Source organism: Suricata suricatta, chromosome 3 (genome assembly GCF_006229205.1).
Source record: "Suricata suricatta isolate VVHF042 chromosome 3, meerkat_22Aug2017_6uvM2_HiC, whole genome shotgun sequence".
Classification (NCBI taxonomy): Eukaryota; Metazoa; Chordata; class Mammalia; order Carnivora; family Herpestidae; genus Suricata; species Suricata suricatta.
The window spans coordinates 151115385-151142897 of NC_043702.1; the positions used below are offsets into that span (position 1 = coordinate 151115385).

General features: G+C 39.5%; 2 protein-coding genes and 1 long non-coding RNA gene across 4 annotated transcripts in view; 1 reads left to right on the top strand and 2 right to left on the bottom strand.

Annotated features, from left to right (window-relative positions):
* NUCKS1 (nuclear casein kinase and cyclin dependent kinase substrate 1) lies at nt 1-27513 on the bottom strand. The gene is made up of 7 exons (XM_029935588.1): nt 27431-27513; nt 9473-9522; nt 8224-8329; nt 5703-5758; nt 4093-4245; nt 3175-3324; nt 1-1273 (listed from the first exon to the last, which is right to left on the bottom strand). The coding sequence occupies exons 1-7, from the start codon at nt 27445-27447 to the stop codon at nt 1074-1076; spliced, it is 732 nt and encodes a 243-aa protein (XP_029791448.1). The 5' UTR covers nt 27448-27513; the 3' UTR covers nt 1-1073.
* Nucleotides 12652-22614, top strand: LOC115288339. Of its 2 annotated transcripts, none has more exons than XR_003906952.1 (2): nt 12652-12696; nt 22342-22614. It is a non-coding gene; the product is annotated as an uncharacterized LOC115288339 (long non-coding RNA). The 2 variants fall into 2 exon arrangements; XR_003906953.1 differs by having other exon boundaries at nt 12669-12802.
* The window catches only part of RAB29 (RAB29, member RAS oncogene family), a 29871-nt gene continuing 18070 nt past the window's right edge, over nt 15713-27513 (bottom strand). Inside the window, exon 6 of the transcript XR_003906951.1 lies at nt 15713-15730. The gene's annotated coding sequence lies outside the window, so the exon portion shown is untranslated. The remainder of the gene's footprint in view (nt 15731-27513) is intronic.

Below are 27513 nucleotides of genomic sequence, written 5' to 3' on the forward strand. Positions count from 1 at the left end.
TTGAGTTTCACATTAATTGGTACTTTATTTGCTTAAAACCTAAACATTGTCAGTTTAGAAGAAATCCACTCTGGTGTATAGATCTTGCCATTTAAATTCTATGCTTTTTTGTTGTTGTTATTTTTTGGTTTTTTTTGATCCTTGGTAAAACTTTATCCAAGAAACAGAATAGATAACATATCTATATTTAAAAACATGAACCACTAGAGAATGAAATAGGAAATCAAGAGTGACCTAAGTTTCGGTGGCCCTTGCCTGTTTTTGTTTTTTGCTTTTTTTTTTTTTTTTTTTTTTAAGTTCCTGAAAGACTGTAGCAGGATAAAAAGGATCACTGGCTCCTGGTCTCTTTGAGATAACAGGTGATGGAATTAAAAAAAAAAAAACAAAAAAAACCCAAAACCCACCCCCTCACACAAGGTCAGGTGGCCCTATTTCCTGCCCTGCCTCGCCCCTTCGGTAAAAAATATGAATACTTTTAGTAACAATTCAGATTCAGCTTTAGCTCCTACCTGCTCCATCAGTGGAAGTTTAACATCATGATTTTTTGTAGACATCTAGACTCGTGTCTATAGACATATAAACTTGTATTAGATGACAACTGACTTTTCTAAGTCCAGGTAGTGAAAGAAGCAATCATTTTAAACTAAAACCTTCTACGTTTTTTGATTATGGTTCAACTTGCTACTGTTTAGCAAAAAGCAAAATTTCCATAGCGTTCACCTCAAATCTTATTGCTTTACAACTGTGGGATACCTTCCGTTAAAAATAAAAAGATGAAGCGGTCAGTCCAGTGATTACTTTGACATGGCTTCCGTTGGGAAGGGGTGGGAAAGAGGGGTGACGGCAAAGAAAAGACCAATAGACAAAAAGTAAATTAAATGTACAATAGTTTTCTTCAAAGAGAGAGAGAGAGAATGTTATTTTCAAGAAAAGGAAAAAAGCATTGAAAGCCCATGAGTCAAGCCATAGCCAAAACCATGTTCTATCTTAAGTTTTTTTCCCCCTTTTTCTTTTTTCTTTTTTTTTTTCTCTTTTTTTTAAATAAAATCTCTCCCCAGACCATCATCACTTTTTTAATCCTCCCCAGACTGGGCTTCATCTTCAGACCCTTCGTCCCCAGATTTCTCAGGTGGAGGGCTGGCAGAGGGTTTCTTTTCTGGAGGGCTTTCTGGTTCCTCATCTTCTTCTTTGGGAGAAGGAGTCTTTTCCTTTGATGCCTTTGAAGCTGTGGGGCGACCCACCTTCCCTTTGCCTTTCACGGGGCTCGGAGTCACTGAAAGAAGAAAAATACCAATTTGGGGAGGGGAAGGGAAGAGAAGAAAAGGTCTTTAATAAAAATCAGCTATAAAACTCAACTGTAAGAATAAAATCGATAAAGACAACCCCTAACTGACTAAAAAGGCAAGGTGGGCGCTGGTTCCCAATCACTGCCAACGCCGCGGTGTTACGTTAGCAGTGATTATAATATCGAAAAAGGCTGCTACAGAAACTGCACACTATCCTTAGTTGGTTTGTGAAACTAAAAGTTGTTTCTGATAAAAGTTATGTTCAAAAAGTGGGTTGGAGATGGGGTACCTGGGTGGCTTGGTCGGTTGAGTACCCGACTCTTGATTTCAGCTCAGGTTATGATCCCAGAGTTGTGGGATGGACGGAGCCTTGAGCTGAGCTCTACGCCGAGCATGGAGCCTGCTTGAAGACTCTCTCTCCCTTTGCCCCTCTCCCCTGTTCGTGCACTCTCTCTCAAATTAAAAAAAAAAGTGGGGGCGGTCAAGAAGATTGCATACAACAATGTGAGTAGAAATTAAAGCCATCAAATTTTTTAAAAAAAATGTATCTAAGGGCGTATCATTTATTTTATTATTTTTAAAGAAAAAAATTTAAACTTTATTTTGAGACAGAGACATGACCTGAGCCAAAGTCAGCCACTTAATGAACTGAGCCACCCAACCACCCCTTATTTTATTTTTAAGTAAACTCTACGCCCAAAGTGGGGTTCGAACTCATGACTGAGATAAAAGCCCCATGCTCTACCAACTGAGCCAGCCAGGCGCCTTCATCAAATAACGTAATTTTTGACAGTTCCAGGATTCCTTTTATTCAAAAAAATGTTTATTTATTTTTGAGAGAAAGTGAGTAGAGGAGGGGCATAGAAAGAGAGAGAGGGAGAATCCCAAGCAGGCCCATACCATTAGTGCAGAGCCCCAGGTAGGGCTCGAACTCACGAACTGTGGGATCATGACCTGAGCGTCTTGATCAGAAACTGAGTCGGATGCTTAACCGAATGAGCCACCCAGGTGCCTCCGACAGTTCCACTATTCCTTTTTTTTTTTTTAATGTTTTATTTGTTTTTGAGAGAGAGAGAGAGAGAGAGAGAGAGAGACAGCGTGAGCAGAGGAGGGTCAGAGAGAGAGAGGAAGAGAGATACAGAATTCGAAGCAGGCTCCAGGCTCTGAGCTAACTGTTAGCACAGGGCCCGACGTGGGGCTTGAGCCCACGAACCACAAGACCATGACCTGAGCCGAAGTCGGACACTCAACCGACTGAGCCACCCAGGCACCCCCAGTTCTACTATTCTTAAAGGTAAGAAGTGATAAGTAAAAAATTTAAAAATCACCAGCTCTATTTGCCAGAGAAAACAAAGCAAATCGAACTCTCTGAGTTAATAACACAGTAGCTGTGACGGGGAGAATATCTGGCAGAAACCACAATGGCTCAAAGAAATGGAATCCGTGTTGTTGAGTGTGGTATCCTTTGGCTAGCACAAAGCACGTTGCCTGGATCAGAACAGAGAACTGAACGTGATTACAGGTGTCCATTTTCACAATCTCAAGTCTTTACTAGCTGCTGGGACTGTGATGTCAGTGGGGAAAAAAGGGCAGGAACCGCACTGCCTCCAGCACCGTGCCGACACACACAGGCGGCCGCTGAACCTTCTGTGGAAGGCAGGAGCTGACGCACAGGGCTGAGCTGCCAGACGCCCGTAGGGGCCAGAGTCTTTATTAACAAAACAAGAGATGCTTCCACCTGCAGAAGACAGGATCGTTTCAGATCTTCTCATTCTTGTTAGGTATGTGGCCACTGCCAACCCCTAATGAAGAATTTCTGCAGAGAAAAGTATACTGGTTCTTGAAATTTTTCAGAGCAGTAATTTAATTTCACTTCTGTACAACTCACCTGTAGCCTTTAGCCTGGGTTTGGGCATTTTCTTTTCTTTTCTCTCTGGTTTGGACTTCTTAACCATCTTTTTGTTTTTCTTTTTTGAACTGCCATAGTCACTATCATCATCATCTTCCATCAGGAAATCTTCATCGCTGCCGGAATCTTCTGAGAGGAAAGAAGAATTTCAACGTCCGCTTAATGTCTACATCCTTCCAAGTGAACAAAGGGAGACTGTGCCAGGCGTGACTAGACGACGGGATCTGGGAAATAAACACTCTCGGATTCTGCTGGCAGCTGTGACACTCTGGCTGGAGTCGCCACCAGCCCCACGTATGCAGTGGGCTTAGCATGCACACGCGGGCGACACAACTGACTTGTCTGCAGGGTTGGTTGAAAACAGGAACAGATAAAATTTAATCTGAATAAAGACCGAAGCCACCAAATAGCTTTTGGTAGTTCCATCATTTCCCTCTAGTCCTGGGGGGACCAGGTAAATGAAAGGGAACCAGTTTGGTGTTTGGTTCAACCATGAACCAATAAAACAAGAAAGCTAAAGACAAAGCAAAAATACACATAATTAATAAAGTCTGAGTAATGTGTGAAGCATCTAGATTCTGCTATGAACACTTTGGCTGGGGGATGAGGCCTACGCCTTTCACTCCCAGGCCCAAAGCGCAAGTCTGAATCACAAGGCCTACCATGTAACTGCTACTCTACCAACTCCTCATTTAATATTTGAGTTCAAATGATGGACATTATAATCAAGAGTCCTTGACCCTCAAAAAGTATCAGCAGGTATCAGAAACAGTCATCTCTTCTACTAGCGAATATCTAATTTAAGGGACCGGCTGTAATATTTAGATCCACAACAACACGGAAGCCATCAAGGTCACAAGCTACAGTCGACCAGAGTAACAAGCCCCCTCTACGTACTCTCTTGGAATGGTGCCTCATCTTCCTCCTCTTGTTCTTCCTCACTGCCCACATCCTCCATGAGCATCTCTCTCTGTTTGGAAGCTGCTTTAGAGGCTGCCTGCCGTTGCTGGCGCACATTTTTATGATCTTCTTTCTCATCCTCACTGTCCTCTGTAATATCAAAGTTACAGTGCAACAATCAAAGAGTTGTGCATTTACTTGATGGCTGACGAGAAAAGCTAACATGAGCTATAACCTTCAGCTTTATTTCATTCAAAAAGGGTAAATTCTATCCCTAAAAATCCCTACAAAATATAAAAGAGGAGCTAAAATTCAGAGAATGTACTTGAAAAAGATCATGTACACATTATTACATAGAAAATTACTAAGGCCATGTAATGTAGTTTTAACTAACAATAAGCTGAATTTAGGTGTGAACACCTGCTTCCTATAACATACTTTAAATTCGTATCGAGTCACTCTGAAATTATCAATTACATTTCAACTAAGTTCACAAATTTTAGAAACCAAAGTTAGAAAAATATTTTTATTTCTTTTAAAGGTTTATCCATTTTTCAGAGACAGAGAGAGATAAAGCATGGGTGGGAGAAGGGCAGACAGACAGACACAGGATCCAGAGCAGATTCCAGGCTCTGAGCGGTCAGCACAGAGCCCCAGGCAGGGCTCGAACTCATGAACTGCGAGATCGTGACCTGAGCCAAAGTCAGAGGCCCAGACTGAGGCACCCAGGCACCTCGGAAAAATATTTTTAAATAGAAGAGGGGAAGACGGTCTTCCAATGATAATTATCCTAAGATACAAAACCTATTTCTTTTCAACTTAGGCAGTCAGGTAACACACTTGGAAAGGAACAAAAGCCAGCAGCTCAGTAGAGCACATGCAGTGAGACTCTCTCAGCCCTCCATGTATCCACCAACAGCAATCCTATTTAAAGGGACATCCAGGAAAGAAAAGTGGGGGAATGTAGGTCAAAATTACAGTGGATGCGGGCAGTACAGAATAAACCTTCAGTTCTTAGGAGACTTCAATTTGGAAAAATACATACCAACCATAGGTAATCAGGATTCAACATTTTCTTTGGCAATGGAGCCTTTATTAATTCTTCTGAGTTAAAATTCTTACCAAAGAAGCCCGCTCTGTGGCTGCTGTTTCAAAGGACTACTTCCCAGTGGAAGTGAGTAAGGGCGTCTTCTGTTTGCTCTTCACCCGGGAGCTCCTCACCACCCCCTCAGATCTCTCTGTCACTTAGCATTATACATGCTGTTTTAAATCTATTCCGTTTGATGGCTGTTATTTGTTCATGTAAATAGTTTTCAGTGTTGATTATTCATTAGAATAATCTGTAAATATTAGAAAACAAAAACAAAAACAAAGCCCCAAGGTCCCACCTTGCCTGAGAAATCCTGGGGTGGGACAGAGCATGTTTAAAGAAACCCTCACAGGTAACTGTAATAAGTCACCAGCACGGAGCCCTGCAAAGATGCAAACCTCTTCATAACGCCAGTATTTACAACAGTGCCTTGCATTGTTATAAAACTGCTTATTAAAATGTCCAGCGAATAAAGAGATAAGTCAGTCCACCCATTACATTAAAATTTGTTTACTACCTGCTGAGTGAGAATCATCCTTCTTGGTCTTCACATCTTTTTCTTCAGAGTCCTCACTGTAAAGGGAAGCGGGGAGAAGCTTAAAAGTCTTAGATCAAAATCTAAGTGAACACACTTCTCTGGTATCTCCGACAGGGGAAGAACCTGAAGAATAACTCTTTTATGGATGAAATATTCAAAGAACGTTTAATAATAAAATTCCCTGTTGTCAGAGGCAGAGTATAAAAATACTAAAAATAAATTACACAATGTACGAATGGTGGGAAAGTAGGCAAATAAATTCGGATGGCACCAAATATAGATGCAGAGAACACCCCAAACACAATTATTTAAAAACACTGGAGTGCTGTTGCATTAATTACAATATCCCTAAAATTTACCTAAAACAAAATGAAAGTAAATCAACTAATTTTCTCCTTAGATTTTTTTGCCTCTAATATTTCTATACGTCAATAACATCAACACACAAACCTGCCTTGTATCATGGAGAGAATAGAAGAGAGCGCAAGATCACTGCAAAGTAAGAAAAAGGTGCTTCAAAGCCCCACAAAAAGATACATAAAACAATTTAAGTCACAAAGATGCACGTTTTACATCCTTAGAAATCTTAATTCTGGAATCTGGGTTCTAGTGTCCTGTCTTTGCCATTAATAAGTTGTATGATCTCAGACAAATCACTTGGTACTGGTCAGTGCTTCAACTTTATCATTCTATGAGAAATTCTGACAAACTAAAAAAGAAACAACATAAAAACTGCCTTCACAGCTTTTTCAAACAGCAGGTCTTGTAAATCTCTTCTGGTATTTCCTCTGATCTGGATCACACCCAAATGACAAACTACCAAACTCAAGATTCCTAAAAAAAAAAAAGAGAAAAACCAACCCTATTTCTTTACTATGCAGTCTGATCCAAGACACACTGGAATGTTGAAACCTGTGACCAGTCTGTATGTTTTTATGCAAAGTGAGCATTTAATTCACAAGTTACAATGACAAAGAACTACAGCTTTCTCTAGCTCTTTTATTACTGGGTTTATAGAGACCATTAATCCTTGAGTTCCATTACAATAAAGTCAAGTAAAAGCTGAACTTTTACATGTAGAGATCAATAGAAAACCTAACACAACAATGGTCTAAGGAAATCAACTTTACAAGGCACTTACTACAAATGGCAATAAAAACTGTATTTCCACCATTCCTGACACTTTGGAAAGAAATAAAGCCAAATGATTAGAACAAGGGAAGTTTATGCTAGATAGTAATTGTATTGATGAGACATTATAGAACAAATGGCAGGCCACAAAGAAATCCATTCCTAAGAGAAATATAAAAAATGAACGTAATGGAAGAGAATCTAAGTTGGGCTCCTACAGAAAACTGGATTAAAGATACATTGCAAAACTATGGAAGACTTGTCTCCCCACAGCACAATTTTGTCTTACTTTTCCTCAAAACCACATTTCTGAAATCTTCCAGGAAAGAAAATATTGGAGGTAAATATTATCTTTTCTACAACTTTAGCATCTATGAGTTCAGAATGGAAAGACTTCTGTGTGAGGCTTTATTTTACAAGATTTTAGTAAACAGGTAAACATGTTAGAAGAACTGATGAGAAAGACTGTATTTCTTTGAATTGCTGACTTATTTAGAAGCAGGACACCCCAATGGTTACAATATGGACTTTGTGGTCCAACAGATATGGTTCCAAAACCTGCTGGTCCGTGTGCCGGATAACCTTGGATCAATCACTGACTCTGTCTGTGAGCTAGCAGGACCCTAATACAGGTGCTGCAACAATGAAATGATAATGAATATAAATGATAAATTAGCACGTAAGAGAGACTGGCAAGAACCATCCACGGGAGCTATCACCATCATCGCCATCATCACCATCATCAAGGAGAGCTTAAAATTGTGCTACATGGAGTATAGTTCTGCTATCACAGAGGCAAAAATTACAGTCTCCTGGTCTCAGGGGCAATTTTAGTTAAAATTCCAACTCCTCTGAACTCATTTATAAAACTAAGGGAAAGGAAACTGCCCCACAAATGACTAAATTATCTGAACGAAGGATAATTGATACAGACAGCAAAACTCAGCAATCTATACACCTTAAGATTCTATAAGCTTTAGTTACACTTCTGCCAGTGTCATGTGACTGAATGGGAAAGGTCACTCATTCTTTGCTATCACTACAACGAAAATGTCAATACTAACCTCAGGTAACAAATTACATACTTAAATGCTCTTTCTGCTTATGTTCAGAGGTTTGAGTAGCAACAAAGGCATTCTGGGAGACCACCTTGAATTCTAGGTTGAGTCCAAGCAAGCCTCAGGACCTTAAAGAGGCTAACCTCTAGACTCAGGAAGTACTGGTTGAGATAAGAAATATGTAAAACAGCATTAAGACAATAAGCACTTTCCTCAAGTAAATGGAGATTCCACCAATTTAGAGATTGGAGGCCACCCTCACCTCCAAGTGGGTACAACATAAGCAGGAACAGATTAACAATGCCTCTTACCTATCTTCCTGTGAATTCTTTCCAGATCGCCTCTTATTTTTAGCTTCTCTGGGAGATGATCGAATTTTCTTAGCTGGAGGGCCTGAATCTCTTCCATAATCTTCATCTAAACAGAGCATTTTCAAATTCAAATAGGATTTTTACATGTATGAATTCCCACTGTTTATTTATGGAGATAAGTATCTCTCATGCTATTTAAGTGGTCGGGGGCAGAATTTCCCACAAAATTTTCTTTCCTTTTTAAAAAATAAATTCTTTTCTACCCTAGTCCCTTCTAATCCCATGTGTGTATTTTAAAATATCCATACATGGCCAAGTATCTTTATCATTTTATATCCTACCCTTTTAATTTCTTAAAGATATTCCTAGGTTTCAACATCTTCTTATTTACTTGAAAACTATTACAGTAATAATGTAATACAAGCATTTCAGAATGTAAAGAACCCACAATTCTATAATCCTAACACAATTTCTGATATCAAGTAGATTGTTCTTGAACTAAGTATTAAATAGAGCATACTCTGACACTTGAGGAAAATACCTCCAATTTCAAAAGTCCTATAGAATTTGATAAATGCAAATATTTAGCAAGCATTTAATAAATGTTAGCAGTACTTCTGGGAGGTTGGATTGTATGTTATTACTCTTCTTTACATTTCTACATCTTCTTCTAAGTTTTCCCAAAGTGCACATAATTTTGTAAAGTAAAATTAGATTAAAAAAAAAAACAGAAAGAATAGCAAATGCATCTGAAAAACAATGAGATTAAGGACATATAGTAAGGAAACATTTCATGGCGAAGGTTTCAGACCTACTAGCCATTCTATGATGAATTAGCTCACAGACCTAGGATGTGTCCTGAAGTACTCTCATCTTAGTTACTTTATTATGTAAAATACTTAAATACTCCCTATGATAAGGTATAAGTTTTGCTGTGATGATAGCCAGAGAAAAATCAACTAATAAACACTGCATCAGAATTACTGCACATTTAAGCTATGGACTCCAAAACCGGTTAAGAAAAAAGTTCTCCAAGTATTTATTATCAATGATCTACTAAGGAAAAGTAAAAATCCAATGCAAGTTCAACTTTTGTTTAGGGTGACACAAATCCTGACATAATTTACATAGTTTAAAACTCAAAAAATAAAGCTTATTTTAAAAGCATGATAAAACAGTACACTGAGTTGGCAATTCTTTCATTATTAGTTGGTCCAACTTACAATTTATTGAAATCATGAAAACTTACCAGCATCATCAGATTCCTGAAACTGTGAATAATCAACCACCTTTCTATTTCTGTAGAAAGAAGAGACTCGAATGAAGATCATAAAGATGCAGCACTTTCCTACGACATTAGATCACTTGTTTCTATTTCATAAACAAAATTAGAACTAGCTGTGTGACAATTATTTTTCGACAAGCCCCCACGTTGGCCAAAAAGCCTTTACATGTTGTTACAAGTGTAGTTTAAAAGTATTTAAAACTACAATTCTCCGACGGTTCATCTCACTGATAGCTCAAATACTGTTCTTTATCACAAAACCTCCCACGTCCCCAAACACACATGAAACAGCAAAATGAGCCAAACTACCACATATATTCATTACACAGAGGTATCACATGTGCATCAACCAAAACTGTAAATATTTAACATTTTTATGCTTACTGATATACACACACGTGTATACCTGATAAAGTTATCACTGAGTTTTTTTTCAAGGCAAAGTGATTTTTAAACACAATAGTAACATTATAATATATGAATTATGGTGACAGGAAATTAAGCCTTACAAAGAAGAAAAAAAATAATTGATCTACTCAAAAGAAGCTTTTTCTTAAAGGGTCTGTGATTAAGAAAAATACAAAAGTCACAAATTTATGTATCTACCTGACCCAATGATTTTAAGTACTTTCTACTAGGTAATGTATCTTTAACATCTTGAACAAATCTTTAATTTCCATTTTCCTACTCATGCTTTAAAAGTTTAAAATTCCACCTTTAGAGATATATAAAAATTTCCATGTTAGTATCCAAACAGACTAGCTTTCAAAAGAGCCTTTGAGGCACAGTACTAAATGGGTAACTGGGTATGTGACCAAAAGGATTAAAAGGAAAATGCCACCAACTACACTTAAACCTGAGCAGAGGAATATTTCTTATTTTATAGATTAAGACCATTTATATCCAAAGACAGGATGTGCAGAATTCAAGCATGTGTACAATCTATATATGTGAAAATGAAAGATGTAGAACTGAATTCTGAAAACATGTTTGGGGCTTAGATGGGGAGGAAGGCATAGCCAATCCCTTGGCTTTGGAGAAGAAAGACAGGCTCTACAGGAATTTTGCCTTCTGTTTTTCTTTAGTCTACCAGCAATGAATTATCTTCTCACTGTACTGCCTCTAGAAGTCAAGATGTAAAACTTTAAAACATGCTCCAAATGTTTCATTACAAGCAGCTGAGTTTATATATATAAATGACACCATTGTAATAGGAAAGCTAATTTCAAAAGTATGACCATTAATCCCACTTATATGAGATATCTAGAGTAGTCAAATTCATAGAGAAAGGAAGAATGGAGGGGGCGTCTGGCTGGCTCAGTCAGTAGGGCATGTGACTCTTGATCTTGGGGTCATGAGTTTAAGTCCCCCACCCATGTTGGGCTAGAGATTACTTAAAATAAAATAAAATTTGTATTTTTAGGTTTATTTATTTTGAGAGAGAATGTGGCCCATGCATGAGTGAGCATGTGCAAGTGGGGAGGGGCACAAAGAAGGGGAGAAAATCCCAAGCAGACGGTGCTCTGTCAGCCACCCAGGCATCCCAAATAAAATCTTAGAGAAGAGAAGAGAAGAGAAAAAAGAAAAGAAAAGAAAAGAAAAGAAAAGAAAAGAAAAGAAAAGAAAAGAAAAGAAAAAAGAAAAAAGAAAAGAAAGGAAAAGAAAAGGCAGGCCCCTGGGTAGCTCAGTCAGTTGAGCCTTCCACTCTTGATTTTGGCTCAGGTCATCATCCTAGGGTTGTGGGACTGAACCAAGCCTCTGGCTCCCTGCTGAGCCAGGAGCCTGCTTAAGATTTTCTCTCCTCTTCTCTCTGCTCCTTGCCCCACTGGGGCACTCTTCTAAAATAAAAATAAAGATAGAAGCACCCAGGTGGCTCAGTCAGTTAAAATGTCCTGATCTCTAGGTTTTTGAGTTCGAACCCCATGTCAGGCTCTGCGCTAACTGCTTAGAGCCTGGAGTCTGCTCTGGATTCTGTATCTCCCTCTCTCTGCCCCCCACCCCCCGCGTGTCCTCTCTCTCTCAAAAATAAATAAATATTAAAAAATTTTTTAATAAAAATAAAAACAGAAGAATGGTAGATGCCAAGGGTTGGGGGAGGAGATAATGAGTTTTACTTTTGCAAGAGTAAGAGTTCCAGAGGTTGGGTGTACAACACTATGAATGTATTTAACACTATAGACCTGTAACAGTAGAGATTTAAAAATGGTTAAACTGGTAGGGCACCTAGGTGGCTAAGTTGGTTAAGAGTTTGACTTTGGCTAGGGTCATGATCTCACAGGTTTGTGGGTTCAAGCCCTGTGTTGGGCTCCAAACCATGGGGATCCTGCTTGGGATTCCCTCTCTCCCTCTCTCTGCCCCTCCTCCACTCATGCACCCTCATCTCTCTCTCTCTCAAAATAAATACATTTTAATGTTTAAGATGGTAAATTTTATGATTTTACAACTAAAAAAAAGGATAAAATATTTTCTTTCAAAAAAAAAAGACTGGGGGGGCTAGTAATTAAATACCTATTACATTACAGCAAAATAGTGATTTTTTTTAATGACAGGTACCATGAAAAATAGTATTATGATCATAATGTTAAAGATGACCAGTTTCTGCATTATTTAGAATCCAGAAAAATGGGACCTGTAACAAGAGGAAGGAAAGTATCCAGAAGAGGGAGTATGAAATCTTAATCTCTAATAGGTAATGTACAAGGTTCTAAGATTGCAGGCATAACAATTCTAGTTCATCTATGCTGATGGGGTCCCAACTAAAACAATGGTACAATTTCTGGATACCATCAATCAATAGATACATCCTATGAGACTACATAAAGGGTAACCAGAATGGTGATGGGTATGTCCTATGAAGAACAGCTGAATAAACTGAAATTTTTAACTTGTAAAAGAGAAAACATGTTAGTTACTTTAAGGTTTTGAAAAGAAAGGAATAGTAAACATATTGGCTTATTAGCTTTGTGATCAGATTAGGAATGAGTTCAACATAAACAACTTTGTAAAGTTTGCTAATGATAGTTACTTCTTAGTCTATCAGCAGGAACACTCCAGAAAGGAATTCTATGCTAAAAAGTGTGGAAGCTTTGTAAATAGGAATCTTGGGTTCTGGTTCTAGAACTTGAGGCAAATCAAGTAATTTATTTGGGCCTCAGATTCTCCTCTGCTGGAATTCATGACCTAAATGGGTATGCCTTTATTTATTTATTGCCAATTTGAGTAATCTCTACACCCAACACAGGGCTCGAATTCACAACCCTGAGATCAAGAGTTGAACATTCTTCTGTCTGAGCCGTAAGTGTCCTTATGCCACAAATTTAAAATTATTAAAGTTTAAAAGGAAATTTTTCTCAGGGCGCCTGGGTGGCTCAGTTGGTTAAACATCTGGCTTCCAGCTTCTGCTCAGGTCATGATCTCATGGATCGTGGGTTTGAGCCCCGCGATGGCTCTGTGCTGACAGCTAGCTTAGAGCCTGGAGCCTGGTTCGGATTCTGTGTCTCCCTCTCTCTGACCCTCCCCTGCTCATGCTGTCTCTCTCTCTCAAAAATAAATTAAAAAAAAATAATAATAAAAAAATAAAGTTTTTCTCAATTACAAATAGTCACCTATCCTTTTGTATATATCACACATCTTAGCTCCTATTGCTGTCCTGGTCATTCTCTCACTAATCTGAGCTTCTTGATACCAATGGTCTGAGACCTACATTTTGTTTTCCACATTTTTATCTTTTCTTTTTACCACAGAGCAAGGTAAACAGTAAACACGCATTTGTTTTTAATTTTTTCTCTTAGGGCCAAATTCAAGAACTCTGTTAGAAACCTAATTTTGGGAGCATCTGAATGGTTCAGTCATTTAGGCGCCTGACTTTGGCTCAGGCCATGATCTCCCGGTTTGTGGGTTCCAGCCCCGCGTCGGGCTCTGTGCTGACAGTTCAGAGCCTGAAGCCTACTTTGGATTCTGTGTCTCCCTCTCTCTCATGCTCTCTCTTTGTCAAAAATAAGTGAATATTAAAAAATTAAAAAAAAAAGAAACCTAATTTTGTAAAATACTTGAGAGAATAATATCCAATCTCCTACGAGTCTTTGAAGACCTCATCTTTTGCCACTTAATCAAGCCTCCTACACAATTCTAGTTCCTCCAATTAAGTTATTTCTTAACCACTTGGTCATGCTTCCCCTTGACCTATACTGTTGCTTGTGTTACTCTCACTCACACCAGATATAACCTCACCGCCTCAACACCTCTAATCCTTTAGTGATATAATTCTATAATCGACCGAATCTGTTTCCCCTACTAAGTGTGAATTTCCTGAGGATAGGTGTTGTCTCTCCTTCATTCAGAACACCAAGTCCAAGAAATGCATTTGATGAGTGAATGGACTTAGCATGTGTAAAGGGTCAGGATGAAACGGCGTCATGAGAGAGGATGTTGTATGTGAGCCTTTGGCCTACCAGACACTTAGTTCCCACTGCCGTTAATGACAAAGAAAAATTTCGTTTCCTCTATCTGAAATAACTGGTTACTTTAAATCTAAAAAATTAAAAAGGCAACTATTTAACACATTTTCTTCTACCCTAGTTTTCAATAAGCAGAACTACAAAAAATGCCATGTAAACCACGCTGATAGGGGTAATTAAATTTAAATTTTTCAAAATTAAACTCAAAGGCCACTCCCTCCTTTGAAGCAAAATATTTTACTTTCAATGATGTGAAAATTATCAGAATTATCTTGCATATGTCATTTTATCACAGAAACTTAATAGTGGTTGCAAATTTAAGGATAACTAGGCAAAAAAAGTATCCATTCACAAATGTTAAAGGGGGAAAAGAAAATATAATTTGAATAAAAGATCTATAATTACGGGTCATTCATGATAACTAATTATAATGACTTACAATAACAACTCAGTTCATTTTCTGCCTTCTAAGGATGCTTCAAAACAATAATAGAATTTGGGGCACCTGGGTGGCTCGGTTGATTAAGCTTCCGACTTTGGCTCTGGTCATGATCTCACAGTTTGTGGGTTTGAGCCCTGCGTCGGGCTCTGTGCTGACAGCTTGGAGCCTGGTGCCTGCTTCAGATTCTGTGACTCCCTCTCTGCCTACCCTCCCCCCCCACTAGTGCTCTGTTTCTCTGTCTTGATAATAAATAAACATAAAAAAAATAGAATTACAATTTCCACTATTTGGAGATTTACCTTATTTAGGGTAGAAATGCACTTTTAATGAACTTATTCCAATGTAAAGGAAAAATTGAGAAGATATATTGGGATGGAAACACAACACTCATGAGTAATACTTAAGTCTAAGGGTATGAGAAGTTCTACCTCTAATTGAAAACAAAGAAACATTCTTCCTGCCTCAAAAAGCTACCATTATGTACATTAAATGTCAAAGCTAAACCAGCTCTTCAGTGTAAAATGAGCATCCATGACTAGGACAAGAACCAGAATTGGGAGGGTAACACGAAAGTTCAATATAGCATAGAGGTAAAAAACAGGTTTTGAACTGGGTTGAAATCCTGGCTCTGCCACTTACTAGTTATATGTCCTTGAGCAAGTTACTTCCCCTCACTGAACTTCAGTTTCCTCACCTGTAAAATAGGAATAACAATACCTATCTCTCAAGATTATTGGGAGTATCAGGTGTGCAACTAACCAATAAAGAGCAGCTTTCATTACTTGCAAGTACTAATGTGCTCCACCCACAATACCACTGCTGTTTCGAACATACACAACGTTATTTGAACATGATGATTCACTTATGCTTTTAAAATATGTATGTCTTGAAAATCCATGTGTGACTTTTGACAGCCCTCACCCAAACTTAACAACTAGCCTACTGCTGATAGGTTGCCTTACCAATCATAGAGTTGATTTACACATATTATGCCTGCTACATGTATTACATAATGTATTCTTACAAGAAGTAAGCTAGAAAAAAGAAAATGTTGAGAAAAATCATAAGGATGAGAAAACAGATTTATAGTTCTGTGCTGTTTTTATTGAAAAATACCTGTATAAATCTGGACCTAGGTAGTTCAAACTCAGTGTTCAATGGGTCAATTATACAGGAACACAAAAATTTCAATTATATGGCTGTTCTTACTTTAAAAACTTATATAATCTGTCTAGATTCTACATATACCTTGGTCACAGCAAACCAATTCCTGAATGATCACCAGAGGGCTCTGAGGTGAGAAGTTCCCACTTGTGTATCAGGCTGAAGGGCAAAAAACAAAGGGTAAAGTAGGAAGCTAGACAAAGAATACTAAAATATCTGGTTTGGAACCAAAAGAAGCTACCAGTAGGGACTTTTTCTTCCACTCTCTTAATCACCAACTTATTTTTACTAAAAAGTGATAGGTTTACATCCACAATGCTTTCTTAATAGTAGTAACTGTCTAAGACCCAAACAACAGGAGGTTGTGTTGTGCCTCCCACCAACATTCTGAAGAGTCAAGGATCACTGCTTGAGATGAAAATCATCACAATTTTGAGATGACCTTATCTAATCCCCCCCCCCCCCCGGTGTTTTTCCTAAAGTAAGCTCTAGGTCCCGCATGGAGGCTTGAACTCATGACCTTGAGGTCAAGAGTCCCATACTCTATCGACAGAGCCTGCCAGGCGCTCCTAAACCTCGTAACTTTACAGATGAGAAAACTAAAACCACATAAGCCAGCTCTACTTACAACAAGCCTGTACATCAAAATATGGAGTCATAACAAGCAACCAACAATTACATATAATAATATAAATTGACACTATTGGCTCTATACCACAAGAAGAGCACAAAGCCACTTTCTCAGGGCAAATGGGAGAGCCTTTTAGACAATCTATTACATTATTTAGCTCTATCAACAAACTACACTTCTGTTTTTCCTTAAGAAGTCTGGTCCATGCAGAGAGGAATGAAAAGAACCCAACTTGTCAACCTTCTAGAATTTAACAAGTTTCTCATTAGGCACTTAAAGCACATCTGAAATCTGAATTTTGCGAAATCTAAAATAATCAACATTGCTCTTTTCACTAATCGCCCAGGTGGCAAACATCTCATTTCCTCAGATAAATGAGATCCCGTAGAATGCTTTTTAGTTGATAGGTCACAACCTACTACTGGGTCCTGAAATGAATTTATTGGTATATAACCAGCATTAAAACAACAACTACCACCACCACAACAAAACAAAAAATATCAACTGTACCTAAGTAACAGTTAAGTTACCTGAAACTTATTTCAGGTGTTTGTGCTCTTGTGTATAGAAACTTCATCAAAAAAGCTTGAAACCCATTACTCTAGAATAAAAAGTAGATTGCAAAAGGAGATTTCTCAAGTTGTTCTTGTTTTTACCTTTACAAAAAGTTTGTTTTTGATTCTTGGTGGCAAAAAAATAACATCTCTTCCTATATTAATTTCCTGTATTTTTCTTTTCTTTTTTTTAAATTTTTTTATTGTTTTATTTATTTTTAATACAGAGAGAGACAGAGCATGAGAGGAGGAGGGGCAGAGAGAGAAGGAGACACAGAACCAGAAGCAGGCTCCAGGCTCTGAGCTGGCTGTCAGCACACAGCCTGATGCGGGGCTCAAACCCACGAACGTGAGATCTGACCTGAGCCCGAGTCGGAGGCCTAACCGACTGAGCCACCCAGGTGCCCTGTATTTTTCTTTTAAAGATTTTTAAGTAATCTCTACATCTAACATGGAGTTTAAACTCACAACCCTGAGATCAGGAGTCAAATGCTCTACCAATTAAGCCAGTCAGCTCCCCCTCCTATCTTTAAATTTTTCATTTATTATTATTCTTTTTTAAGTACACTCCGTGCCCTAAAGGGGGCTCAAACTCTTGACCCTGAGATCAAGAGTTGGATGTTCTACCCACTGAGCCAGCCGGGTGCCACTAATTCCTTACCTTTTAAAAATACTTTTTCAAACTTAAGCACTCAAAAAGTCTATCAAAGTTTCCTGACCAGTGATGAGGCAGGAGGTAAGGTGATATGATGATGATGATGATACCAAGGGTTATTATATGTACTAGAGCTACTGGACCTTAGACCATCTAATCCAATCTTACCCGAAACTCATTAGCCTATCAATAAATACCCCTAGAAAGGAATGACTAAGAACCTTTCAGGAACCTCCCAGAGGCAGCCTATACCAAGAAAACTGCCAATAATGAAATAGTTCTTCCCAAGAAGGTGAAATCTGCCTCTAAAGTCCACTCACTTGATTATATCATCTGTCCACTTCCTGGATTACCATGGGTTTAAATCTTTTTTTCTTTTTTTGAAAGTGGTCTCCAGACCCAGCGTGGAGCTCAATGAATGGCTTGAACTCAAGACCCTGAGATCAAAAGCTAAGCTGAGATCAAGAGTCAGAAGCTTAACCAACTCAGCCATCCAGGCGCCCCATACTATGGTTTTAAATCTAACCCTTCATCCACATGGTCCTTACAATCTCTAGGACAGTTTCTACTTTTTTTCTTTAACCCTTCCTCGTGACTTATTTCAAGTATCCTCCTGACTTTGTTTCCCTCCAGATTTAGTAAAGACTATCAAGTAGTGCCCCAATCTAACCGTAACAATATGGTTTATAAAGGTGTAGGTGCGGGAGAGAGAGAGAATTTCCTATTCCACTCTAGATTTACACTCATGCAATCCAAGATCTCCATTGCTTTTTGTCTGTTAGATCACACAATGTACTGGATATATTCCAATTCCAAGAACTAAAGCCTCTTTTTTCCAAAATCTAATACCTTTTTGGGGTACATGGGTGGCTCAGTCAGTTAAGCGTCTGACTCCAGCTCAGATCATGACCTGATGATGGTTCATGAGTTCAAGCCCCGAACCAGGCTCTCTCTGCTATTAGCACGGAGCCTGCTTCAGATCTTCTGTCCATCCCTCTCTGCCCCTCTCTCTCTTTCAAAAAATAAAATAAAATAAAAAAATTTTTTAAACTCCCAACAATTGTTTAAAACTGTTTTGTATACTGGTAGTTCATTTCAACGTATTTATCTTTCTCAATTTCCTTATTATCTGCAAACTTACTCAACGAGGGCTAAGAACAAAGTCCTTTAAGGCATCAGAAATGTTCTTTCATGCTGACGTTATTCTATTCATCTGCCTTCTGTTATTGAGGTACATGTCTATCACGATGAACGAGCATTCTGCCTACATTTCAGTCATTTTTCCCACACGGACCCCATGTGAAGCTCTGTCAAAATCTTTGTTGAAAAAGAAACCCAGTATTTTGACAGTATTCTTTAACTTATTTTTTTAAACAAACGGGTTCATTTAAATCAATGATAGTTAAGCTTTTAAAAAATAAATCTTTTTTGGGGCACCTGAGTGGCTCAGTTGGTTAAGCATTGGCTTCAGCTCAGGTCATGATCTCGTGGTTCGTGGGTTCGAGCCCTGCATCAGGCTCTGTGCCGACAGCTAGCTCAGAGCCTGGAGCCTGCTTCAGATTCTGCATCTCCCTTTCTCTCTGACCCTTCCCTGCTCGCACTGTCTCTGTCTCTCAAATATAAATTTAAAAAAACAAAAAAAAAATCCCTTTTTGTTCGAGCGGAAATATCCCAGGAACCACAAAATAAAACAGCCAGTAAAAAGGAAATGCAGCACTCTAAAAGCATGAATGAATTATAATTCCAAATTTAAACAATTTTCTCATTACAGATTTTCCCAACTTGTGTTCTGTCAGGATAGGTTTTCTAAGGTTTTCCTGGCCAGATCAATTTGGATATTACCACCTCCTTAAACAAGTTTAAGCTTTGAAAATCCTACATTGAAGAAACTTGCTTAACTCTGATTTCTGAAATTACCAGTATTTTTTTAATACTCTGGTTTCTCTTCAGGTCGCAAAATCCTTTCACTTGACTTTTTTTTTTCCTTCCCTCCCTCCTTCCTTCCTTCTGTTCTTTTTTAGAGAGAGAGATAGAGCACAAGCAGGGTAGGGACAGAGAGATGGGGAAAGAGAATCCCAAGCAGGCTGTGCCATCAGCGCAGAGCCCGTCTTGGGGCTCAAACTCACAAGTGGGTAGATCGATCATGACCTGAGCCACATAAAAGGTCAGACTCTTAACCAATTGAGCCACTTAGGCACCCCTAAAATTACTAGCATCTTAAAAACAAAATTTGAATCAAATGCTTGAGAGAGCCCTGAAAGTTGACATCGGGAAGACTGACCTAGGAGACTGGTTTTTTGTGAACCAATTTTGTTGAATTTAAAATTACTACAACAGCAGTTAGTCCTATGCACCAGATAGGTCAACTAAATTCTCACTTAATCCTAACAATCATTTCACATGAAGAGCTAGTTAACATTAATTCCATTTTTTTCTGAAGAATGAGTGCTCAGATAGGCTAAGTAACTTTCCCATCACTGCAAGCTATTAAGTGGTAAAGCCAGTTTCCAGCTCAAGCCCATCTAAGCCAGTACCCCACAGGGCACTGTGATGCCTGCAACCTCTCAACCCGTGCTTTACTAATCGCTCACACATCTAACTACAGAACAGAGACTAATGAAGTTTCTTCAGATCTACGTAGTAAAGTTTCTGTACAACTACTCTCCCTCCTTAAAACTTAGGACATTTCTCTCTCCCCATTCTTCCATTCCTCAAAAGATTACTCAGAGGCCAAATCTTCTCAGGACGGAAGAACAGTACCTCATAGAAGCCTGGATATCTGAACGCAGTTAAGAGTAACCTCTTAGAATTGCTTCACTCATCCTAAGCTTCAAGTTCCTTTTGGCTAAGATTTACTCTTTGACTGCATTTTATATCACTGTTATTTACAATTAAACATAAAATTCAAAAAGTTACAAGATACGAGAAAACAAAAAGTAAAAAATCAAGTAAAATGAATTCAGTAAAGTGTTCCTATGTTTTTTGGATGGAAAGTTTCTAATTTCTGTAGCAGAGGGAAGGGAATGAAGGTTTGAATGACAGGCACATGTTTATTAGCTAACTGTCATAATCCCCTACTCAATTTTATCAACTTGCTAAGGTTTCAGTCCAAATGAACAAATATGAACTCCTACATGGCACATATTTTCAGTTCCACCATACTCTCTCCAAATAGAAAAATAATTTGTTTAAGTCACACACACAAATTTCAGTGAGTAGAATATAGTATTAGATAAATAAAAGGGGCGAGATTTTCCCCAACAGAGTTGACTATAAAACCTATGCACTTAGGGACAGAGAAACTTCAAGCAGGTGGGGGCTTAAGGGGTCTCAAGATGCCCACACTAAGAGTCCTGTCTGCAACAGAGCTTTGGGAAGCTCAGTAGAAATTTTCCAGTTGTCTTAACCCAATCACCAGGCCTAAATCTGTAGCCTGTCAGGTTTAGTGACTCATTAAAATGAAGGCAGATGAGAAGTATGGAGTAACTCCCCATACAGAGGAAAACGAAAGGGGTCGGAGAAAGGTACTTTTGGGGAAGTGAGATGAAGCAGGGTCTTGATAGGCTTGAAGCACAGTAAGAACGTGTGCAGTGGGGTCAGACATCATGTCTGACCACAAAGTGGATCCTACTGCTTGGCAGAGAAGTTCGATGTGGAATTTGGGTCCATCAACTCCATCTGAGTTGAAGTTGTACACTAAGTTCTCCAAGTCAAAAGGACCTAGCTCTGACAGACGTGTGGTGTCTCATTCTTACGGACATAATTTCAAACAGCAAAGTTCCTGATAGTTTCTGCCTTTTTTTTTTTTAAAGCATTTATTTATTGGGAGACTGAGCATAAGCTGGGGAGGGGCAGAGAGAAAGGGAGACACAGAATCTGAAGCAGTCTCCAGGCTGTCAGCAGAGAGCCTGATGTGGGGCTCGAACTCACAAACCGCGAGATCATGACCTGAGTGGATGTCAGCCGCTTAACCAACTGAGCCACCCAGGCGCCCCTAGTTTCTGCTTTTAGAGAATCGTTTCTTAGTCGGAGAGTGAAAGTCACCAGGGGGAGGATGAAGTCTTTCAGCTGCAGTTCACCTGTGGCGGCCAGCCAGCCATGTTTGTTATCCCAGCCCAATGAATAGCAGAGCAGATTTTTTTACTTCTAGGTGGAGCTAACATTTGGTCCAAGTAGTTCATCTTCAGGGTCAGTTTAGCTTGACATATGACCTCTTGAAGATCACCTTGCTTATTAGCAGGGAACCGGAGAGGTGCACGATTCAAAAAGTAGATGTGCATGAAGCAGCAACTAAAAATATGCAATACCCAGTAGATACGGTCTTTGGCAACCTGTGGTCTCTACCTAAGGTATTTCAAAGACCTATAATTATGGCTCTTTAGATAGTAATTATTTAAAAAGTATGGCAATGCAATTCTCTAACCATCAGTTCTACTTCTTAGAATCTAGATAGGAATAGGTTTTTCAAAACAAAACAAAGGGATGCCCTGATTTGCCCGAAGTGCTCCTGTGCTAAATCAAATGTTTTCCATTGTGCACAACATGGTGGTCTGTAAAGTGCTATCTCTAGTCTCAACAATTCAAGAAGTCACTTCTTCACAATCTGGAGTAATGAGGTCATATTTAGTTCTATCTTTGCAGCTGAGAATTTAAAAATGCAAACAGAAGCAACATTTCACAGCATATTCAATAGCTTCATTATTAAGTTCAAGTAATCAAAGTTTAGAAAGCAACCCATCTGGCTGTGCAGGCTCTAATTCTTACTATTCCAGAAGAGTGCCACTCACAGGACTAGGGTATGGGGTCCTGGGATTATATAGTATGGTGATCTTGTTTTATTATTTCTGGGAAAAATAAACCATATAAGTAAATAAATAAAAACCAATTGCCCTTTCTTTACTCAACATTACTTTCTCCTTATTATTTCTAGAGTTGGAAGAAACCTACGAAAACGGTTGCTTTGTGGGCAAGCTACAATTATTCTAATGGATTGCAACATCTCCATTATATAAATGCAAGCAGAGACTGGAGCCCAAGTCTCCTGATCCCCAGGGTTTCTTTCGCTTACCATGTTACCTCCCGTTTTACTTAAAGCACTAAAAGTTCAACCACTTACCTTAGCTTGTAACTTTTGTCACGTTAAATCAACTCCGATTTTTAATCAATCTTAATTTCCCTCCTAATTATAACATGCTGAATTTTATAATGAGTGTTGAATCTTTCCAAATACCATCGTTTTTCTTTTTTAAATTTTACTTTTTTAAAGTAGGCTCTATGCCCAATGTGGGTCGTTAACTCAGGACCCTAAGATCAAGAGTCACATGCTCTACTGACTGAGCCAGCCCGATGCCCACGCTGTCTTTTAATGATGGGTCAGTGGCAGATTTTAAGTTTTGTTCCTGGAACAAATCCTATTTGATCATATATACTTTTAACACACAATGGATTCAGTTAGCTAATATTCTGGCGTTTCTGCATCTATAATTGTATGTAAAATGAGTCCATTCATTTTCTTGTAGTGTCCGTTAGGTGGCTTTGAAACCTATTCACTTAATTTAGTCAGGGGGCACACATCCTTGCATTACAACACACACACTTGAATCAATGCCACTTATCTAATGCTCACATTTCTTTCCACAAGTGTCCCCACGATTTCACGGCTTTTCCCTCTCCATTCAGGTTATTGTCCTTTAACCTCCTCACAGTCTCCTATTCCTTCCCCAAAACGATCATTTCACCTCCTCCCCCATGTTAAAGTTGGTCTTCTCCAACTTTATGACCTGTAACCCCTTCCAAAGATGGCAAGAAGCGCTACTACCATGAGCGTGTTCCCCGTGGCAGTGTGTCTCACAGGGAAGATCACACTGGCTATGGGCCGGCCACACTTGGATTTGAAGTCCTGCTTCACCTCTTATCAGGTGAACTGGGCCAGTTAATTTAGCCAAGCCTCAATTACTTCATATTGAGTATAGGGAATAACATACACCTTGCTTGAAGAGCTCTTCCAAGATTCTAAGTATCAGCCAGAATACTTGGCACAAAAAATGTTGCTCAGGGACAGCTCTTTTGAGTTTCGATGTGATGTTATTTTTTCTAAAATTGAAGGCTGAGAAAGGTACTTCTGTGGTTAAAGGCCCAGTCTCTAATCCACAATTTAGAATTTCAAAAAGTTCTGAAAACCAAATGTTTCAGTTTACCTAAACAATGGGCTTTTTTAGTTGCATTTGTGTGTATGTGAAAAATGTTTTCTTACAGAGTCACTATGGTGTTTTGATTATAGGACCATTACTGCAGAACTCACTGGTGACAGCACATTAATGCACAGCATAGAAACCATTACTTTTAACATTTTTGAAAAAAACAAAAAAACCTGAACTTCCAAACACACATGGCCTCCATGGTTTCAAACTATACAGGGATCGTGGACCTGTACTACCTTCTATGTGGAATGAAAGATCATAAATGCAAATCTAGCAGAAAGGAAAACAGCTAAGACTCACACAGTTCAAATACAGTTTTGCCACTATTTCTGCACTTTAATTTCACTGGCTTATAAATCATCACTGGTATACTGACAGAACTGGGCTTAACCTCTGAAGTTCTTTCTAATTAAAAAAAAATGCTTTCAATGACAAAGTATCTTGGAAAATTATTTTAAATTGAGTTGAACAAAACTATTTTAAAACTAATTAAAAATTTATTTAAACTAATTTTATATCAACCAGTATGAACCTATGCTTTCACATCTAAACTTTCAAGGTTAAGGGTTCCTTGCAATCTCAAGTTCTAAACAAAAGACAACCAAATACCAAGTACACGTATGTTACAGAAAGGAACAAACATTGATCTGAATGACTTCTGGATGATTTTCAAAAAGGGAGCAGGATCTCTGGAAAATATACTAAGCTGAATTTCAAGAGACCTGGTTTCTAGTCTGGGCAAGTCAGTAAATCTGAACTTTCTCATATTTTACAAGTAATAGCATTTTTCTTCCTTCCTCACAAGATTCATGCATGATAGCACTTCGAAAGGTTAGAAGTGCCATATACTACCATAACATCAATACGTATCAGGCAGAAGGTAAAGTGATGATTATTCAGAAAGGGTGCAGATGAGCAGGCCTGGTATGTAAGAAACCTAGGTTCTAGTCCCAACCTTTGCATGCATTAAGTGTGTGCTGCAAGGCATTTCACTTGTCCAGGTCCCCCACTGAGTCACTTGTAAAATGAATTTGCCTACATTTCTGTCTAGCTCCAAGACTGTAATTTTATGCTATAAAATTGAACCCAAGGCCTAAAATATTTGAGCTCTCATTTATAAACGAGTCAGATGCTGTAAAAGGTAGAGATACTGTGGGAACAAAACTACTTGGATAAGTTGCTGCACACATGTCCACAGAAAACCCTTCATATGGAAACTGGTGTCAAGCAACTATTAGTACATTTCTAATACTTCTTTAAATGCTCAGGTTAGTATTAAAATGAAAAGGAGTATTTATAGTTAAGTATAAAATGCAGAAAAATCTCAAAATTATATACAGGCCTAAAGGACAGAAACATACCCTAAAAGAAGATGTGCTGACACTCATTTTCCGACTTGCGCTTTTTTTTTTCCAGTTTGTTTTTATTTTATTTTATTTTTTAATCATAGAAAAACTCCGGTTTGTTTTTAAACAGGTTGATATTTCTGGTTTCTAGTCGATGTCTATCATTAACTTTTTTGTTAAATGCCTCAGGTATATAGATTCTTCATTTATGCCTTGGAACAAAAGCACTGCCCTAAGATTAAGTCTTTTTTGTTACAAAATTTAACAAACCACCAAACTCAAGTTTTAATTTTTTCTGCTTTATTATTGGTCATGAGGGTATTAGAAAATTTTTTGAAAAGTTACAAAGAGACTTTAATCACTAAAATATATAATCAGAAACCAAGGTGCTTTAAAATTAATACTATGAAAGTGACCCCAAAAGCCAATATATTAATTTCATTCAATTAGAGGAAAATAGTTAAATTTATTTTTAACAACACAATGAACAAGAAAAAAATCTGTGCAGACATCGCAAAGCCTCCAAAAAACGGACAGATCCGTGCTTAATATATCCCCAACGGGTGAGATTAAAAAAAAAAAAAAAAAAAAAACAAAGTTCCCAAATAAAGAAAAAGTTACGTTCGTGTTCCAGTGTCTACATCTAAGAACACAAATCGAAGCAGATGAGTATAATAAAATCACACAATAATATAAAAAGTCATCAAAACCTAGTGAACCGAAGTTAAAAGGTAGAGAAAAACAGTCCAATTTCACCACACAGTAATTTACTTCCAGAGACAGATCCAATCGAGAGGAGTCAAATCTTTATTACGATATTGTCTATTTAACCTGATCCTAAAGAAAATATTCTACATAAATTGATTGGATACATTGATCAATTTTCATGCCAAAAATTTTTTTTGCACACTATAATCTGAAATATCTATTCAGACTCCTTGCCAGAAAGTGGGCAAAACTCTTCCCGGTCGCGATGGTGAGTGATCAGAGATGAGGGTAGAAATTAGAAGGCAGAAAAGCAGTCAGGTAGTTAGTTAGCACTCCCCTCACGCGACCCCTCCCCCGCCCCGAACATAGAAGTAGGCAGTCCCATATCACCGCCAGTACGAGATGGATGATCTAGTCGGGAGATAGATCGGTCTGGGACAAAACCCCTTCCAGGGTTCCAAACCTCTCTTTAGATCTCTAGATCAAAATACTTCTGTTTCTCACAAAACTTGGAATGAAAGAGGGGAAGCAACAACTCAACATTTTCAATCTACACCTTCACCGATTTATCTACAAAACACTATGTGAGGCCGCCAATTCCTTCACATCGAAAGCGTCACGGACATTACATTAAAAGTAACAGTAATTTGCAACGGCCCTCCTTTTAAAGGCCTCAACACTGCGGGTTAAGCCACACCCCTCCATAAATGGCACATTCCATACAATAGCCAGGAGGACGGCAAAGGGCGAGTCCACCGTCCGCTGGGGAACTGCAAACTTGTTGAAATTCTCCGAATTAAGTCTACGGGTTACCAGAACCCAGACCCCTTATCATTTAGGTTACTTGGGGGGAAGGAGAGGGTTACAAAAACATCCGAGACACGTACGCCGAGTGAGCGTAGTGAGGCAGCGGGAACGAGAACCACACGGGATTTGGGTCGTGCTGTTAACCCGCACCTTCCTGAGCAGGGACATTTCCCCGAGGAAGGACATTTCTAGTCGGAGGGAAAACAGCGAACTCGGGGGGGGGGGGGCGGTTAACCCATTCAGAACTCGCGAGTTGGAGGAGAGGCGGCAGTCATTATTTTCCAGGGCCCAGTCCAGAGCTCTCACTCTTGCCTAAGGGGAAAAAGAACGGGTCCCGCCCACGCCCGGCCCAATCCGGGAGGCGGGGCCCTGCAGCGACCCTGGAGGACAGAGGCGGGGCCCGGTGACAGTGCCGCCCCTCCCCCTTCGCATGGAACACCCCCGTCCGCTAAAGAAAGAGGGCTGAGCCCCCCCACCACCCCACGCAAGCAGAGGGGCAAGGGGCCACCAGGCGTCTCCACCCCTTCCTCACTGAAGGTGGGGAGCCGACCCCGAGTCCAACTCAGCCGGTCTCCCCGCAGGCTCCAAGGGGTTGGCCCCGAGGAGGTGGGGCTTGGGTGGGGGCGCTGACTTCACACCCCTCCCCCTCCGGCCGCTGGCGGTTCAGGGAACACCCCGCCCGCTCCAGTGCGGCGGGTGGGGGAGGCAGCAGAGCAGCCTGGAGCCCTGCAGCGGCGCGGGGCGGGGAGGAGCGCGCGCATGGGCGCGCGGCCACCACCCCCGCGCAGCCCCGCGAGCCAGCAAGGCCCCCCACGCTCAAGGGCGCGCGCGGGCCCCGAAAAGGAGGAGGCCGCGCGTGGCACTGGTGAGGGCCGACTGCAGGCTTCTGTCCCCCAGTCCTTCACCACTCACCCCCAACCCCTTCCATCCCGCTCCAGGCCTCGGACTCCGCACTGACCTGACAGGCCGAGACATGTTCGCTGTCGAAACAGGACCGAGTCGAGAAGCCAAAGACCAGGACCCCCCCCACCCCGCGCGCTC